The 16,235-nt window shown below is 43.3% G+C and overlaps 1 protein-coding gene across 2 annotated transcripts in view; it reads right to left on the reverse strand.

Annotated features, from left to right (window-relative positions):
- LOC146967178 (corticotropin-releasing hormone receptor 1-like) overlaps nucleotides 1–16,235 on the reverse strand; it is a 103,045-nt gene that overhangs the window by 12,193 nt on the left and 74,617 nt on the right. For both annotated transcript variants that reach the window (XR_015034366.1, XM_085760820.1), the window contains exons 9-12: nucleotides 12,169–12,229; nucleotides 9,841–9,913; nucleotides 671–756; nucleotides 205–340 (exon numbers count right to left, since the gene is read on the reverse strand). Coding sequence is in view for 1 of the 2 variants with exons in the window: in XM_085760820.1 (XP_085616946.1) it covers nucleotides 205–340; nucleotides 671–756; nucleotides 9,841–9,913; nucleotides 12,169–12,229 (356 nt within the window). In the remaining variant the exon portion in view is untranslated. The remainder of the gene's footprint in view (nucleotides 1–204; nucleotides 341–670; nucleotides 757–9,840; nucleotides 9,914–12,168; nucleotides 12,230–16,235) is intronic.

Below are 16,235 nucleotides of genomic sequence, written 5' to 3' on the forward strand. Positions count from 1 at the left end.
GTAGTGGCATCACCCAAATGTAAACACCTCAACACACACACATGGTTGTGTCTGAGCTGTAAAGACGTTATTTTCTGTCTCAAATTTTTATGTTTTCCATCCAGAGAAACACACAGAAACACACACACACCTGAGGAAGACACTGTGTGTGTGTGTGTGTCTCGGTGTGTGTGTCTCGGTGTGTGTCTGGGAGGTAAATCTCACCTGGAACGACTCCAGAAACGAGTTGAAGTAGATGAAGACGATCTGAGAGATCTCGTCTTCTCCGGGGTTCACGAAGAACAACATGTAGGTGATTCCCAGGAGAGGGAGGAGGACGAGGGTCGCCTTCACCGCTTTCCTGCGGGAGGAGGAGGAGGAGGAGGAGAGGGTCAGAGGTCGGCCGTGACGAGGAAGATGAAGAGGAAGAGGAGGAGGGAGGGGGAGGAGGAGAAAGTCCTCAACACGCTCCACTAATCAACTATAACTCATGAATTATTAAAGCGCTGGAGGAAAAGTTTTGTCTCTGGAGTCGCAGCAGCAGAAACAACAAAGTCAGCACCAGTCAATCAGGTGAGTCTGTACCTGTACAGGATGTTACCCGTACTGCATCGTAACCATACTGGATACAGGATACTGGATCGGATACTGGATCGTACCCATAATGGATCGTACCCGTACCAGATCGTACCTGTACTGGATGGTCTCTGACGTGGTGGAGGCTCGAAGTTTGGTCATCAGGATCCTGACGATGTTGAAGAGGAAAATGAAGTTGATCTGGAGGAAAACGACAGAGTTTAAAGCTTCAGACCAAAATCTTCTTTATGTTGCATCATGTGAGAAACATTAACAAACGACTGCGTCAGACATGAAGATCAATCAATCAATGTGAAAATAAAAACACTTCATTGATCTTTATTTAACACTTTATTTATAAACCGCTCTTCCAACATCGATACTAATCAGTCTGTAACTCCTAAACACAAAAGTGACGTACAGGAATTTGTAAAGAAACTCAGTTACTTTTTAAGAGAAGTAACTAGTAACTGTAACTAAACAACAACATGGAGACACATTCGACCCGTTCAACCGTTCATCGACCGATCAGTTCAGTTCACACAAAATCATTCATGCACAACACACACACACACACACACACACACACACACACACACACACACACACACACACACACACACAGGTAGAAGGACTCCTGTGGTCACACACACATTGTGTTTTTTCTGGATCGACATGAACCCGGTTCCTCGGCTCCACATCTGGCCCACGTAGAGCGTGACAGTCAGATGCTGCTGCTACTACCGGGCCAACTCTGCTGCACACACACACACACACACACACATAGATACACACATACACACACACATGGACACACACAAACACTGATGCAGTAAATCTTCCGGGCTGCCAACACACACTGGAGGATAACAGCTGGAATCAGCCCAGATGTGGGAGCATATGGGCCAAACTCGGGCCGAGGTCCCAGGCATATGTCGGGCCAGAGGTTTCCTTTTGCCTGCACAACATCACACACACACACACACATACAGAGACACACACACACAGGCTGCTAACGTGAGCGAGTGTGAAACGTCCCATTATATCTCAGTGTTTATATAAGAGCGCTCCAGGGCTACATGCTACACACTAACTGCTAACGACGCACTATTTCCTTATTTTTCCACGACTTTTATGTTTTTATGTTTCGTGGCAGAAAAACAAGTCGCCTCGTTCAGCCTCGGACTTATTTACAGTCCTCAGGAAACTTGGTCGTGTCAGTCGAAAATAAACACTCGTGTAGTTTCTCCTTTGAGACAAAATCATCTGCTTCTCTGTGGATAAACATCTGTCCGGTCTTATATCTCTGTATAACTGTCGCTGCTGCACATCTGTATCATCACATATGTGCATTTAACATGCGTCTCTGTGTAACATACATATTTAATGTGCAGTTAATTCAATTTTAATCTATGCAAAGTCGCCCCTGCGCCCCGAAGTACTGAACGCAGCATCACCTACTTGCATTAATGTGCAGCGTTTCACTCAACATTAAATATTTGTCCCGTTTAAAATGCAGCTCACGTTTTTCCGCTCCAGTTTCCTCGCACTTGATTTTATTCTAATTGATCGTTTATTAGTCACAGATCGATCTGGCCTTTTGACCTCTGGAAGCTGATTAATATAAATGACCTCAAACAGCTGGAAAATGTCGTTTGTGGAACCTGGGACGACTTTCAGGAGCGGTTTAATACACAGTGATGGAAACTGATCTACTGCACCTGTTTTCATATGTTTATTCCTCCTTTAGGACTCAGTCTGTAACTTCTCTCAGTCAATTTTAACTCTTTATTTTTATTTTAAATATTTATTTCTGTTCTTTTTTGACAGGAGCTGGTGAGAAACAGTATTTAGTTTTACTTTGTATGTTGATACGTGAGGGAAAATGACAATAAATGTTGAAATGTGAAAATCAAAACATTTCAGAAATGTTTTTACATCCTCCTGGTGTTAAAAACACAGAATGAAGCAGCTGGTTTTAAGCAGCGTCAGTATGTGTGTGTGTTTGGACATGAGACGTCGAGGACGATCTGAGATCTGCTGCACATCTTTTATAATATTTAGACAAAATCAACCAAAGTGAATCTTAAAAATGTGACTTCAACTGGATTAAAGTCAGTCTTCGTTTCACTGTGCAGAATCCTCCAGACACCAGAGCCGGAGCTGCTCAGAATCACATGACAGTAATATTTCATATCCAAAAATCTCCAGATATGATCCAGGTTTTGGCACAAACACATTTTCTTTATAAATATTTCTCCATATTATTATTATTCTCATAATAACATCACAGTTTTGATTTTGTTCTGCACCATCGTCGACGTCTCTTTTGTCAACGTTGTTTCTTCCTGTCGTTGTCGTCATTTTTTCCTCAACTTTGTCTTCCCACCTAATATTTATGTGTTTCCATTTCTATATTTTATCGATGTGCCGTTTTTTTTTAGTTTTTTTTTTTTTAAAGTTGCCCCCCGGGGACAAATAAAGTTTGCTGAACTGAATCGACACATGTGCGTAGGAGGATGCAACGTCATCAGGAGGCGACTGAACGAAGCGTTGACCATGATGAAAATCACGTATTAAGAACAGATATCTGGACTTTTTTTTGGTTATATATATATATATATGAAGGTTATAGGTTAGGTTATATATATGTGTGTGTATTACAGTAGCATGGAGTGTGTGTGTGTGTGTGTGTGTGTAGTACAGGTCAGGCTGTGTTAATAGTTTCTGGACGCTGGTGAAGCTCCGAGGACTGAGCTATATCTGGCCAATAGAAAGAGGGATGATCCTGGTGTGTGTGTGTATGTACGTATGTGTGTCTGTTTACTATCAGAAAACTATAATTCCTGCATTATCTTGTAATTACTCTGATTGTTTTGACTAACTGAAGTGCTACTTGAGATTTATTTTCCCCCACCACATGACTAATGACAAACAAAGGTGTGAAGCTGCAGCCTGGGAACAGAAATAGCAGGAGGAGCAGGAATACTTTCCAGGGCCAGATGACCCGACCTCGGCCCCGCTGAACAGATGTATGGCAAACTTTCAAGAACCGCTTCGTCCGTCTGTCCCGCTGCTGCTTGTCCGCAGCACTGACTCCGCTGCTGCATTATAGTGCTTATGATAACGGCCTTATAGGGATAGTTCACCCAAAATTGAAATTTTTACTCATTATCTACTCACCCTCATGTGGACTAAGGGCTGGGAGAAGTTTCAGAGTCCTCCGTGCCTTCTCTGAGTTACAGAGAGAGTGCATGTCCATATGACGGTTGCAAATGGATACCAACTGTCTTCGTCACAAAAAGACACACCAAAAAACACCCAAATACCTCCATGCTGCTCATATGTAATGTCCGTCTTGTATTGAAGCCCCGAAATGCGAAATTGTCCCGAAAAAAATTAAATAAGTCTATATTTCAAGCTTGTTTTGTAGCTCCTCTTCCCGGTTCGTCAAATTTGGACGAACCAGGGAAGAGGAGCTTCCGCTACAAACAAGCTTGAAATATAGACTTATTTAATTTTTTCGGGACATTTCGGAGCTTCAATACAAGACGGACATTACACACGAGCAGCATGGAGGTATTTGGATGTTTTTTGGTGTGTCTTTTTGTTACGAAGACAGTTGGTATCCATTTGCAACCGTCATATGGACATGCACTGCTACGCCGAGACCCCCTGTAACTCAGAGAAGCCACGGAGGACTCTGAAACTTCTCACAGCCCTTAGTCCACATGAGGGTGAGTAGATGATGAGTAAAAATTTCAATTTTGGGTGAACTATCCCTTTAATAACATCCTGTATTTATCCGTCTGAGCCGTGCATCGCTCCACGGCAGCAGCAGCAGCAGCATCAGCGTCCCAACGGAGGACAGAGGAGGGAGGGGGGGGACAAGGGGACGCCACAGAAATGTCGGTGACCGGCCGATGATCCTGCTGCAGGATCAGGTGCAGAGAGAAGAGATAAAAGCCTGAGAGAGGAAGCAGCACCATGTTTCCTTCCTCCATCCTTCCTTCTTTCCTCCCTTTCTCCCTTCCTTCTTTACACAATCCTTTTTCCCTCCCTTCCTTCCTTCCTTCCTTCCTTCCTTCCTTCCTTCCTTCCTTCCTTCCTTCCTTCCTTCCTTCCTTCCTTGCCTTCATCCTTACTTCTTCCTCCTATTTTGATCCAATTGACCTAAGCTGTTCCCTATATACCTGCATCTTTCTTTCCTTCCCTTTTCCCTTCCTTCCTTCCTTCCTTCCTTCCTTCCTTCCTTCCTTCCTTCCTTCCTTCCTTCCTTCCTTCCTTCCTTCCTTCCTTCTTCCTTGAACAAATCTGTTCCCTCCCTCCAACTTTCTTTACTTCCTTTTTCCCTTCCTTCTTTCCACAATCCATCCATCCTTCCTTCCTTCCTTCCTTCCTTCCTTCCCTTCGTCCTTACTTCTTCCTTCCTTTTTGACTCAATTGACCCAATCTGTTCCCTCCCTCCTTCTATCTTTCCTTCCTTTTCCCCTTCCTTCTTTCCACAATCCTTTTTCCCTTTTTCCCTTCCTTCCTTCCTTCCTTCCTTCCTTCCTTCCTTCCTTCCTTCCTTCCTTCCTTCCTTCCCTTCATCCTTACTTCTTCCTTCCTTTTTGACCCAATCTATTCCCTCCCTCCATCTTTCTTTCCTTCCTTTTTCCCTTCCTTCTTTCCACAATCCTTTTTCCCTCCCTTCCTTCCTTCCCTTCGTCCTTACTTCTTCCTTCCTTTTTGACTCAATTGACACAATCTGTTCCCTCCCTCCTTCTATCTTTCCTTCTTTTTCCCCTTCCTTCTTTCCTCCCATCTTTCCCTTTGTCTGTCCTTCCTTCCTTCCTTCCTTCCTTCCTTCTCTTCGTCCTTCCTTCCTTCCTTCTCTTCGTCCTTCCTTCCTTCCTTCCTTCCTTGACCCAGGAGGACAACAGGAGGGTTAAAAAAAAAAAAAAAAGAAGCAGCAAAAAAATGCTGGTGACTTTTCAGCCTAAAAAAAAGTATGAGGGAGAGATTAAAGGAGGCAGACGACGAGCGCTGAGGGCGGAAACGACAAAGTGCCCCTCAGCTCGAAGAGAGAGATGATGCTTTTTCATTTTCAACCGGGGAGGACGAGGACGAGGACGAGGGGCTGCGCTGCTGTGTTTCTCTGACGGGGATGGGAAGGTCACTCCACCACTGGGGACCCAGCTGGGGGAGGAGGAGGAGGAGGAGGAGGAGGAGGAGGAGGAAGAGGAGGAGGAGGAGGAGGAGGAGGAGGAGGGAGAGGAGGAAGAGGAGGAGGAGGAGCCAACAGAGCAGCAGCAGCCGGAGTGTGAGGGCGTTCATGGAGGTAGAGAGACTGATGGCAGCGTCAGCGGGCGCTCGGCCAGGAGGCAGCGACTGCACACAGATTACTGAAGCTTGTACAAGAAGGAGCCAGGACGAGTTTAAAGGGATAGTTCACCCAAAATTCAAATTTCACTCATTATCTACTCACCCTCATGTCAACTAAGAGCTGTGAGAATAATCTCAGACTGGACTATCAGAATATTTTTTATGTATTTATTTATTTTTTATTTTTCTCTCGATTTCTCGACTGGAGGTGTTTACCAGTCCCCTTATGTGCGCTTTTACTTTCCCCTTGATACTTTTGTACAAATTTATAGGTCTTCATGTTGATTGTTTGACTGTTTGTTTGTTTACATGTAAAATCAAAACCAATAAAAAGTAAATGACAAAAAAAAAGAAGTGTTTTTCAACCTTGGGGTTGGGATCCTACGTGGGGTCGCCTGAAATTCAAATGGGGTCGCCTGAAATGTCTAGTAATTGATTTAAAAAAAATACTGATAAAAATATTCTTTTAAAGGGATAGTTCACCCAAAATCCAAATTTCACTCATTATCTACTCACCCTCATGTCGACTAAGGGCTGGGAGAAGTTTCAGAGTCCTCCATTCCTTCTCTGAGTTACGGGGGGTCCGCGCAGCAGTTATTTGTCCATATAATGGTTGTTAATGGATACCAACTTTCTTTGTCGAAAAGACACACCAAAAAACACCAAATACTGCTGCGCCGAGCCCCCCCCCCCCCCGTAAGTCAGAGAAGGAACGGAGGACTCTGAAACTTCTCACAGCTCTTAGTCGACATGAGGGTGAGTAGATAATGAGTGAAATTTGAATTTTGGGTGAACTATCCCTTTAAACCCCCCTCTCACTCCCCCCCCGACTCCCCTCCTCCTCCATCTATCCATCCATCCAACCACATCCCCCTCTGCACAATCTGCTGGAAGGAGCAGAGTCAGGACAACACAGCTGCGTCTGAACCATTTATTGTCTCGTCTGAATCTGAACAAGAATGAGCGAAACAGACGGATAATGAGACGGATCAGAATATTCTGTCTTTTTTTTTTTTTTTACATATCCAAATATTCTCTAGTCATTATTTGGGGGAGAGAATAAAGGAAAAGCTCATTTTCTCATGTTACGCAACACGCACTTCCTCCTCGGTGAAGCCGGTCGCTCCACATCGTTGATTGAAGTTTTTTAAACCCACAACAGACAAAAAAAAACTCTACGTGGGAATTAAACCTGGAGTTTTTTTTTTTAGAAAATAATGAGACAGAGAGAGAAAAAGATAAAAAAGTTCAAGACGGGAAGGTGGAAAATGGATCTCAAATGGCAACTGTATTTCAATTTGATGCTTTTAAGACTTTCTGTATTGGCAGAATTTGTAGGTCGACCAATTAAATCTGCGTTTTACAGTCTGTCTGGTTTGTCTGGTGTGTGTCCGCCCTCCTCTGTCCTGCAGTCAGGCTGCTTCACCTCAGTCCACCACATCTCCACATGTTTCAACAGGACTTCACACTAAACTCTAAATAAACGTCCTCCTGTCTTTTCTACAGGAGACGACGACGTCTGAGGACAAACAGAGTCGTTGTGATTAAAATGTGTTGCTGACTCTGTCTGGACCGTCGACCCCAGATGTGATTTATTGTGGAGAAATGACTTTCGGCCTCTTCTCTCTCCAAAGTATTGTCACTATATCAGCACTTTAAAAGTCCTCTATCTGTCCAAACTCCCTTTAATTTTATTATGTCGTCCGTTCTATAGAAACAATAACTGAAAATCAGCACACAAACTTCCTGTTGAAACTCAAACACAGAAGCTGATGCAGCTATATAAATACAGTATATATATACATTACGCCTTTATTTTGACAGACCAGTGAGAGATGGACAGGAGGAACCAGAGCTGCGTTTCCAAACCCACTGCAACCTATATCACAATATTTAATTCATAAGTACTTTCCAAAAAAATAATACAATATTTCCAGCTTCCAGCGTTCCTCCATCTCAGTAACTTAGAGCGACTCTCAGTCTTATAGGAAGAGGGAAAGGACTAATATAAACTGGCAGTCAGGTTCTGTACCATATATAGCAGCATGTCACACATTCCTTCACATTATTAGTAACGATCGGCTCTTTTCCATCACCGCTGCTCGACTCCACTCAACTCGTTTTTTTAGTTTTACCTGGTACTTTTTTTGGTAACACCTCAGCTGAGTTTCCAAGTGAGCCGAGCCGATACTAAAACGTGGCGGCCGCTGATTGTCCAGAGAGTTGTTGTTCGTTCACGTCAGTTAAAGAGGAACTCTGCAGGATTTTTACCTTGTACTTTAATGAAACAGCTCCAGAGTCCTAGTGCTGGTTAAATCAATGACTTGTAACTAGTTCCAGGGAGAATGGAGGCTCTCTGCCTTCCACCTAGCGTCTCTTGGCTGAAAACCAACCTTGTAAGATCAGAGCCTCCGACCCGGTGTCCCAGCGTGGCGACACCGCCACACAAACGTAAGGGCAAGGCAAGGCAAGGTAATTTTATTTGTATAGCCCGTTTTTTACAAACAGTTTGTCTCAAAGGGCTTTACATGGCATCACAACAACATCCTCTGTCCTTAGACCCTCACATCCACTGAGGAAAAACTCCATGGAAAACCCTTTTAACAGGGAAAAATCGGAGAAACCTCAGGGTGAGCAACAGAGGAGGGATCCACTAGGACTCTGGAGCTACACAGATATACACATGGTAACATGGTAGATGATAAATAACCTTATCCACTGCTCCATGGATTGATTTCTCACCGGCTTCGTTGGAAACAAAATAATGCACATGGAGGAGAGGAGGGTTAGAGACACAGAGGAGGAGACACCAGACCTGGAGAGTTCAGCTTTAAATGGCTGCTGTGGAAAACCACGAGGTGCAGACGAGTTTGTTTGGAGCTGACGAGAGGATTAAAAACAGAAAGCAAGACGCTGTGACTGTAGGAGGAACTATGAAGAACTCAGATGTAACGGAAAAGGACCTGAACTGAGTCGAGTAGAGCTGCTCTCAATGTCAGAAATATAAGAATACAATAGAAATCTATGGTTTAGTTTGCGTTTGTTTGGTTTTTTAAATCTACTTTTGTAGTTTACGTTTGTTTTTCTTGAATATTGAAGCGTTGGCAGAATTGGTTTTGAAGCTTTCCAATGCTAATAAAGCTTTAAAATTGAATTGAACTGAACTGAACTGAACTCGTTGTAGGTGGGACTCGAACCCACGGTCACTGCAGTAAAGACGAGATCCATGTGGTCTGGAGCTTCATCACTACCGAGGTTTTTCACTGGTAAAACTGATACAGATGTAGAAAATGGCCTCTCTGCACAAACTCTCATAACTGTAATTATGCAAACATGAGGAGTTATTGGCTGATCAATGGGTTATTGGTGTCAGTATTGGAAACTCCCATATGATTCATGTCCAGTTGTCGTGTTTCATTTGTAAAAAAAAAAAAAAAAACATCTAAAGAAAAGCTTGTGGGCGAGCTGGTGTGAAAGTGACGACAACAACACACACACACACACACACACACACACACACATGAAGAAGGAACCGCTCGAGGGATGGAAATGACCCAGAGCTGCAGATCATCACTGATCAGTGCAAAACAAGAACCAACACATCCTCGGATTATCTACGTTCTTGTTTTTCCGCCCAGAATCTGAAACGATCCTCGTATTTCTGCGACGGCTGCCAAACCGCAAGAGCAGAATTTAAAAAAAGAAAAAGTTGCACTCGGTAGCTGAATTTTGTCAGATCAGATCCTCCTCACATCTGCCAGCGCTTACGTGAAGAATGTGTCGAGGTTTCCAACACTTCACGCCTGCCAGTCGTTTTAAAGACATAATGAAGACTAACTGTGTGAGCGGCTTCTGTGCTGAAAGGAGGGAGAGGGGGAGAGAGGGAGGGAGAAAATAAAAACAACAACTCGTACTCACCACCAACACCAGGATCATGGGTCCTTGGTAGATGTAGTCGGTGTAAACGCCGGCTCGCTTTCCAAACCAGCACCTGAATAACACAAAAACAAAATGTTCCAGTCCGAACAGGCAGGTTAAAAATCCCCTCAGACCTCCCAAACCGGTTGGCGGCTTTCGTCTACTCATTTGTTACCCCGGGGGGCTTTCAAGCAAATTGATTTACCCCCATAATCTAAAATTATGGTGCGTTCAGGCTCATTTTTGGTCCCAGAGGTGAGAAAATTCTTCCACAGCAACTTTTTAAAGTTCATTAGACTTTAGAGTTTCCATCCTAAAAACGATTTTTCTTAAAAACAAGTGAAAACATGTGTCGTCCTGTGTGATGATGAGGCCAGGACGAGTAATTGTCTTGAAAGGATATGATCCCAAAAGAGGATTAAAACTGTTTTTTAGGGCGAGTAAAAATAATAAATAAATAAATCTAAAAATAGAACAGTTTGCAGTTATTTATTAAGTAAATAAGACTTTAAAGGACAATGTTAGTGTTTGTATTCTTCTTTTTATCAATTAATTACACAAGCCTCTGTTTTATTCTCCATATTTGTGGTTTTAAGAAATCAGTGTCGTGTCTGGAGCTCTAGAAACAACAGGTCGGTGTCAGCCAATCAGAAGAGAGGAGGAGGCTCTGAGCCTCTCTTCTGATTGGCTGACTGTTTTCTAAAGTGATCCAATAAAAACAGAGCAGATTTCAGAATAAAACACTCAGAGAAATCAAATCCTGCAAGTTGTTGTTGGATGGATGGTGGGTCCAGGTGGTGAGGGGGCGGGGCTTTGTTGTGACATCACAAAGTGACAGGAAGTCCTGACGGCTGGTTTTAAGGTTTAAGGCTCAGTTTCTGAATACAGGCTGTGTGCATTTCTCTGTGGACTGAGGCTTTGATACTTTCACAGTATTAATATAGAACCTAGAGCTGCTTTATTATCACACTACACATGGACATCTACCTTTATACTGTATGGAGCTTTAATACAAACATCTACCTTTATACTGTATGGAGCTTTAACACAAACATCTACCTTTATTTTGAAGGAGCTTGTGGCAAAAGGAAAAAGTTTCCTCATATTTGTTTAACTTGTTATACTCCTACCCCACAGTGTGTGTGTGTGTGTTCACTGTAATGAGGGAACATGTCTCCTCCTGTGTCTGTGTGGTCATTGATGAGTTTTTAATAGTTTTTGGAAACACAGCGACGATGATGAACGTCGGCCTTTGGACCAACAGTCCTCGCCGCTCTGATCAATTCACTGTTGCTTTTTATTGTTTTCGATGGATTTTCTGACAATTAGAGGAACACAGACACCACCGTCCTCGTCCTTTAACGACTTAAATTACAGACAAATCGATTTGATTTCTTTCTTTTTTTTATTTTTAAACGGAGAATCAATTTTCTTCCAACAGGCAAAAATAAATAAATAAGAGAAAACTCAGAGAGAGCAGCGAGTGAAAAGTGTCGCGGGGGTGATGATGTGTAATCAAGAATATGGTACAATGCAAATGTAATTACAGCAAGTTATTATTAGACATCCATCTCATTAAAGCAGCAGCGTTTGACTTTGCCCTTGTGATTTAGAAAACAAGTTGGTGAATATTAAAGGGATAGTTCAACATTTTGGCAAATTGGCCCATTGCCATAATCCCTATAGTCATAGCAGTAGGTTCGTTACCTTTATTTGTTGGTGCAAGCTATTTTTAGAACGGCGGAGCAGAGCCGTGAGCTGCTCAGAGCTACGCTACGGAGGCTCATTATGGGATTTCTTGGTTTCCCTCATCAAACTCATCAAATACACAATCCAACAACTCCAAAACGCTCTGGTGGACAAGTTGTGACCTGCACATTCACCACGCTATGAGATAATAACACAACGTTACCAGACAGAGTTGTTGTAGAGGTAAATTCATGTAAAACCGCTGATGCGCGTTGCCTTCAGGGGCAGTTTTTCAGCTCTGAATTTCCCTCTAAAACAACTCTGTCTGGTAACGTTCTGTTATTATCTCATAGCGTGGTGAATGTGCAGGTCACAACTTGTCCACCAGAGCGTTTTGGAGTTGTTGGATTGTGTATTTGATGAGTTTGATGAGTTTGAAACCAAGAAATCCCATGAGCCTCCATAGCGTAGCTCTGAGCAGCTCACGGCTCTGCTCCACCGTTCTAAAAATAGCTTGCACCGACAATTAAAGGTAACGAACCTACTGCTATGACTATAGGGATTATGGCAATGGGCCAACCTGCCAAAATGTTGAACTATCCCTTTAAAGAAGAAAAGAAAGAAGAAAAAGAATCTCACTTCTCGTTGTCGTAGTAGAGCTTCCCGATGGCCCAGGCCACGATGATGGGGAACGGGATACCTGTGAGGGAAAAGAGAAAGAAAACAGAAAATGCTAAAGTGACAGATTCTCTCTCTGCTCTTCACATCACAGAGCTTCACTTCACTCTGGGATTTCACGCTGCGGCGGCGTCGTTGAGCTGCTCGCCTGGCGTCGCACCAGCGGCCTGTCGAGTGTTTCTGCTGAGAGCGACGACGACGACTTGTCACCGTCTTGACTTATTCCCTTCTTCTCCTCTTTGTGAATGAACGAGGAGCTGGATGGACGCGAGCCGGGCTCTTGACGATAATGCAAAGTGAATTTTCTGATTTACTGACTTACTACTCACATCTAAGTGACACCGACGGCCACATCGCACACACTTACAATACACACACACTCATGCACACACACACACAGACACATTCAAGTCAACTTTCCACTTCATTAGCGACGCAGCATCATCAGCATGGTGTTAAACCTCAGGAAATCTCCTCTCGCAGCCACAGATTAACGGAAAAATGCAATTTTCCTCGTTTTCAACTCCCTTTTCCGCTCCTCCTCCTCCTCCTCCTTCTTCTCCGCCTGCTTAATGATAATAATAATATTTCATCTCTCAGAGAGTTGAAGCGAAGCAAAGCAAATACAATGTGATTGTATTTATTTTTTCTTTCTTTCTTTCTTTCTTTCTTTCTTTCTTTCTTTCTTTCTTTCTTTCTTTCTTTCTTTCTTTCTTTCTTTCTTTCACAGCCGTCCTGAAATGCGCTGCCATCTCCTCTTCTTCTTCACGCTGCCCCCGGGGGGAAAATGTAATCCAGCTGGCACAATACACCTAATCTCAGCAGCACATAGTTCAGTTTGACAGTGTGAAACCCGGGGTGTTAGTGAACGCAGCACCGATACGTTTCCCAGCTGCCACACGAAATCCTTGAATCTCCATCAACTGGGGGACGCGCCCATCGAGTCTGACCTTCAAGATGATCGAAAACAAAGACGATTGTGTTCGTTTCAAACAAACCGGAGGCACCAGAAAAACACAGTTTATAAACCAGTTATGAACTGTAACTAATGGTTTATTAAAGGTTAATAAATGACTGTGAGGAATCCGCCATCAGTGCAACACTTGGATCGTCTTTTTAGGTTTTTAATTCATCACGACTTCACACATTTAGACTGTTTTAATGCATTTTATTCAAGTTTAAAAACATTAGGTCGGCTGCAAATTATCTAAAATTCAGTACAGGAGTCTTGGCATCGACTTTCTGTTGTGTTGAGGAACGATTTTAAATCATTTTAAGTGTTTTTAAGGCACAAAATCGTCCAGCGATCTCTGATTCTTTCAGATTGTTTATTGACCAAACTGTCACTCAGGTCCTTAAACGCATCACTTGTTAGAAGAGCTACAAGTAAAGAGCAAAAACTGAAGCTCTTGAACGCACCCCCACTACACTAACTCTGATGATAATGTTACGAAGCAGCTCAGTAATTCAACCTCCATTGATTTTCTCTTCATGTTGTTTTTAATGTTTTATATTCTGTTATTGCACTTTTTGCCTCCACATACTTTATTTTAATCTCTGTGTGTGTTTCTTGGATTTAATTATTTCACACTTCGCTGCTGCTCTATTTCTATTGTTATTTAATTCTTCCAATTATTATTGTCTCCTCATGTAAAACACTTTGAGCTGCATTTAATTTTATGAAACGTGCTATTTAAATAAAGTTCATAATCATTATCATTATATTATTACTGAATCATCTCTTAAAGACTGATTAAACTTCTTTTTATATTTGTTGTTTCACCTCCATCATGAACGTCAGCGACAAACACAGAAACCAGAGGTGAAATGATGACGTAATCAATCAATTAGTTGATTAAAGGGATAGTTCAACATTTTGCCAAATTTTCCTCTCACCATAATCCCTATAGTCATAGCAGTAGGTTCGTTACCTTTATTGAATGCTGCATGTTGTTTTTAGAACGGCGGAGCAGAGCCGCGAGCTGCTCAGAGCTACGCTACGGAGGCTCATGGGATTTCTTGGTTTCCCTCATCAAACTCATCAAATACACAATCCAACAACTCCAAAACGCTCTGGTGGACAAGTTGTGACCTGCACATTCACCACGCTATGAGATAATAACAGAACGTTACCAGACAGAGTTGTTTTAGAGGGAAATTCATGCAAAACCGCCGATGAGCGTTGCCTTCAGGGACAGTTTTTCATCAAGCAGTCTCTGTATTTCCCTCTAAAACAACTCTGTCTGGTAACGTTGTGTTATTATCTCATAGCGTGGTGAATGTGCAGGTCAACTTGTCCACCAGAGCGTTTTGGAGTTGTTGGATTGTGTATTTGATGAGTTTGATGAGGAAAACCAAGAAATCCCATGCATGAGCCTCCGTAGCGTAGCTCTGAGCAGCTCGCGGCTCTGCTCCGCCGCTCTAAAAATAGCTTGCACCGACAATTAAAGGTAACTAACCTACTGCTATGACTATAGGGATTATGGCAATGGGCCAATTTGCCAAAATGTTGAACTATCCCTTTAAAATGACAGCGGCTGTTTAGGAAACAAAGAAGTTTCCAGCTTCTCAACAACATTTTCCTGTTTTTCTTCACTTTTAGTGATCAATGAACAACCTGTTCTACTGACATCACTTGAACGCACCGTCCTCTTCCATCTGAAACAGGTCTGATGTTGAGGCGATGGTCCGACCGCCTGGGAATCGAACCGGTGACAGGCAGCAGCAGCCCCCCACCTCCACCCCCACCCCCACCCCCCCCGTCCACACACTCCTCCAGTCACAGTGACATCCCACCACCAAGCCGCAGACACGACCCGTAATTGGTGCAGGTATATACGACGAGTCCGACGAGCCGTCTCACGCTGCCATGACAACCGCCTCCAGCTCGCACACTTCAGAAACACAGCAGCTCATTACTCACCTCCCCATCCCTCCCATCTCTCCCTCCAAAAACCAACCCTCCCTCCCCTCCCTTTTCCTCCTGTAACCATCACTGACTCCCTCTTTAAATTCCTTGGCAGCGACATCAGCAGAACAGCCGAGTGGAACCTGAACACTGACCGCAGACGACAGCCGCTCCTCGTCCGACAGCTCGAAAAACTCAACGTGAAACAAACTCCGCAGAGAGAGAGAGACTCAGCTCATCTATAACTCTGACACATGGAAAACTGCCCCCCTCCCCTCTCTCTCCTCCAGTCAACAGCTCAAACACAAAACCACAAACACACAATTAATCTACAGAACATCCCACCGACCGACTGAAGCCTCGACACCGAACTCTGCTGAATTCTTCTTTTTAAAAGCGGTGAAAACGTCTCAGAAACGTGTGATTATTTAAATTACGTTAACAGAAATGATATAGTTTTCAGTAGAGTGGTGGCTTCATAATCCATCCCAGAGCACAGAGAGAGAGAGAACGGACGGCTGCGGGACAAGGATCCATTTATAATCTGCTTATTAACATTTACAGCTGCAGACGATGAGTCAGTGATTTACTGACATTTCTAAAGTGCCGTAACTCTGACATTTACAACCCGCGGACCTGACGACTTATTAGGAGACGTATAATAATGTGATATTATCGCTGGATGTCATGTACGCCGGCCATGTTAACATTAGATTTAGTCTCTACAGCTGGACACACCAACCTGCCTCAGATTAAAGGGATAGTTCACCCAAAATTCAAATTTCACTCATTATCTACTCACCCTCATGTCGACTAAGGGCTGGGAGAAGTTTCAGAGTCCTGCGTGCCTTTGCTGAGTTACAGCGGGGCTCCGTGCAGCACTGCATGTCCATATGACGGTTGTGAATGGAGCTCACTTTTCTTCGTCCAAAAAGACACACCAAAAAACATCCAAATACCTCCATGCTGCTCGTCTGTAATGTCCCTCTTGTATTGAAGCCCCAACATGAGAAATTGTTCCGAAAAAAATTAAATAAGTCTATATTTTAAGCTTGTTTGTATAGCGGAAGCTCTCAGTGTCTCAGTTCACTGCTCTTCCTGTGTCAAATCTCGCGTGATT

This window comes from Trachurus japonicus, chromosome 19 (assembly GCF_045865225.1).
Source record: "Trachurus japonicus isolate A0001 chromosome 19, Traja_1.0".
NCBI lineage: Eukaryota > Metazoa > Chordata > Actinopteri > Carangiformes > Carangidae > Trachurus > Trachurus japonicus.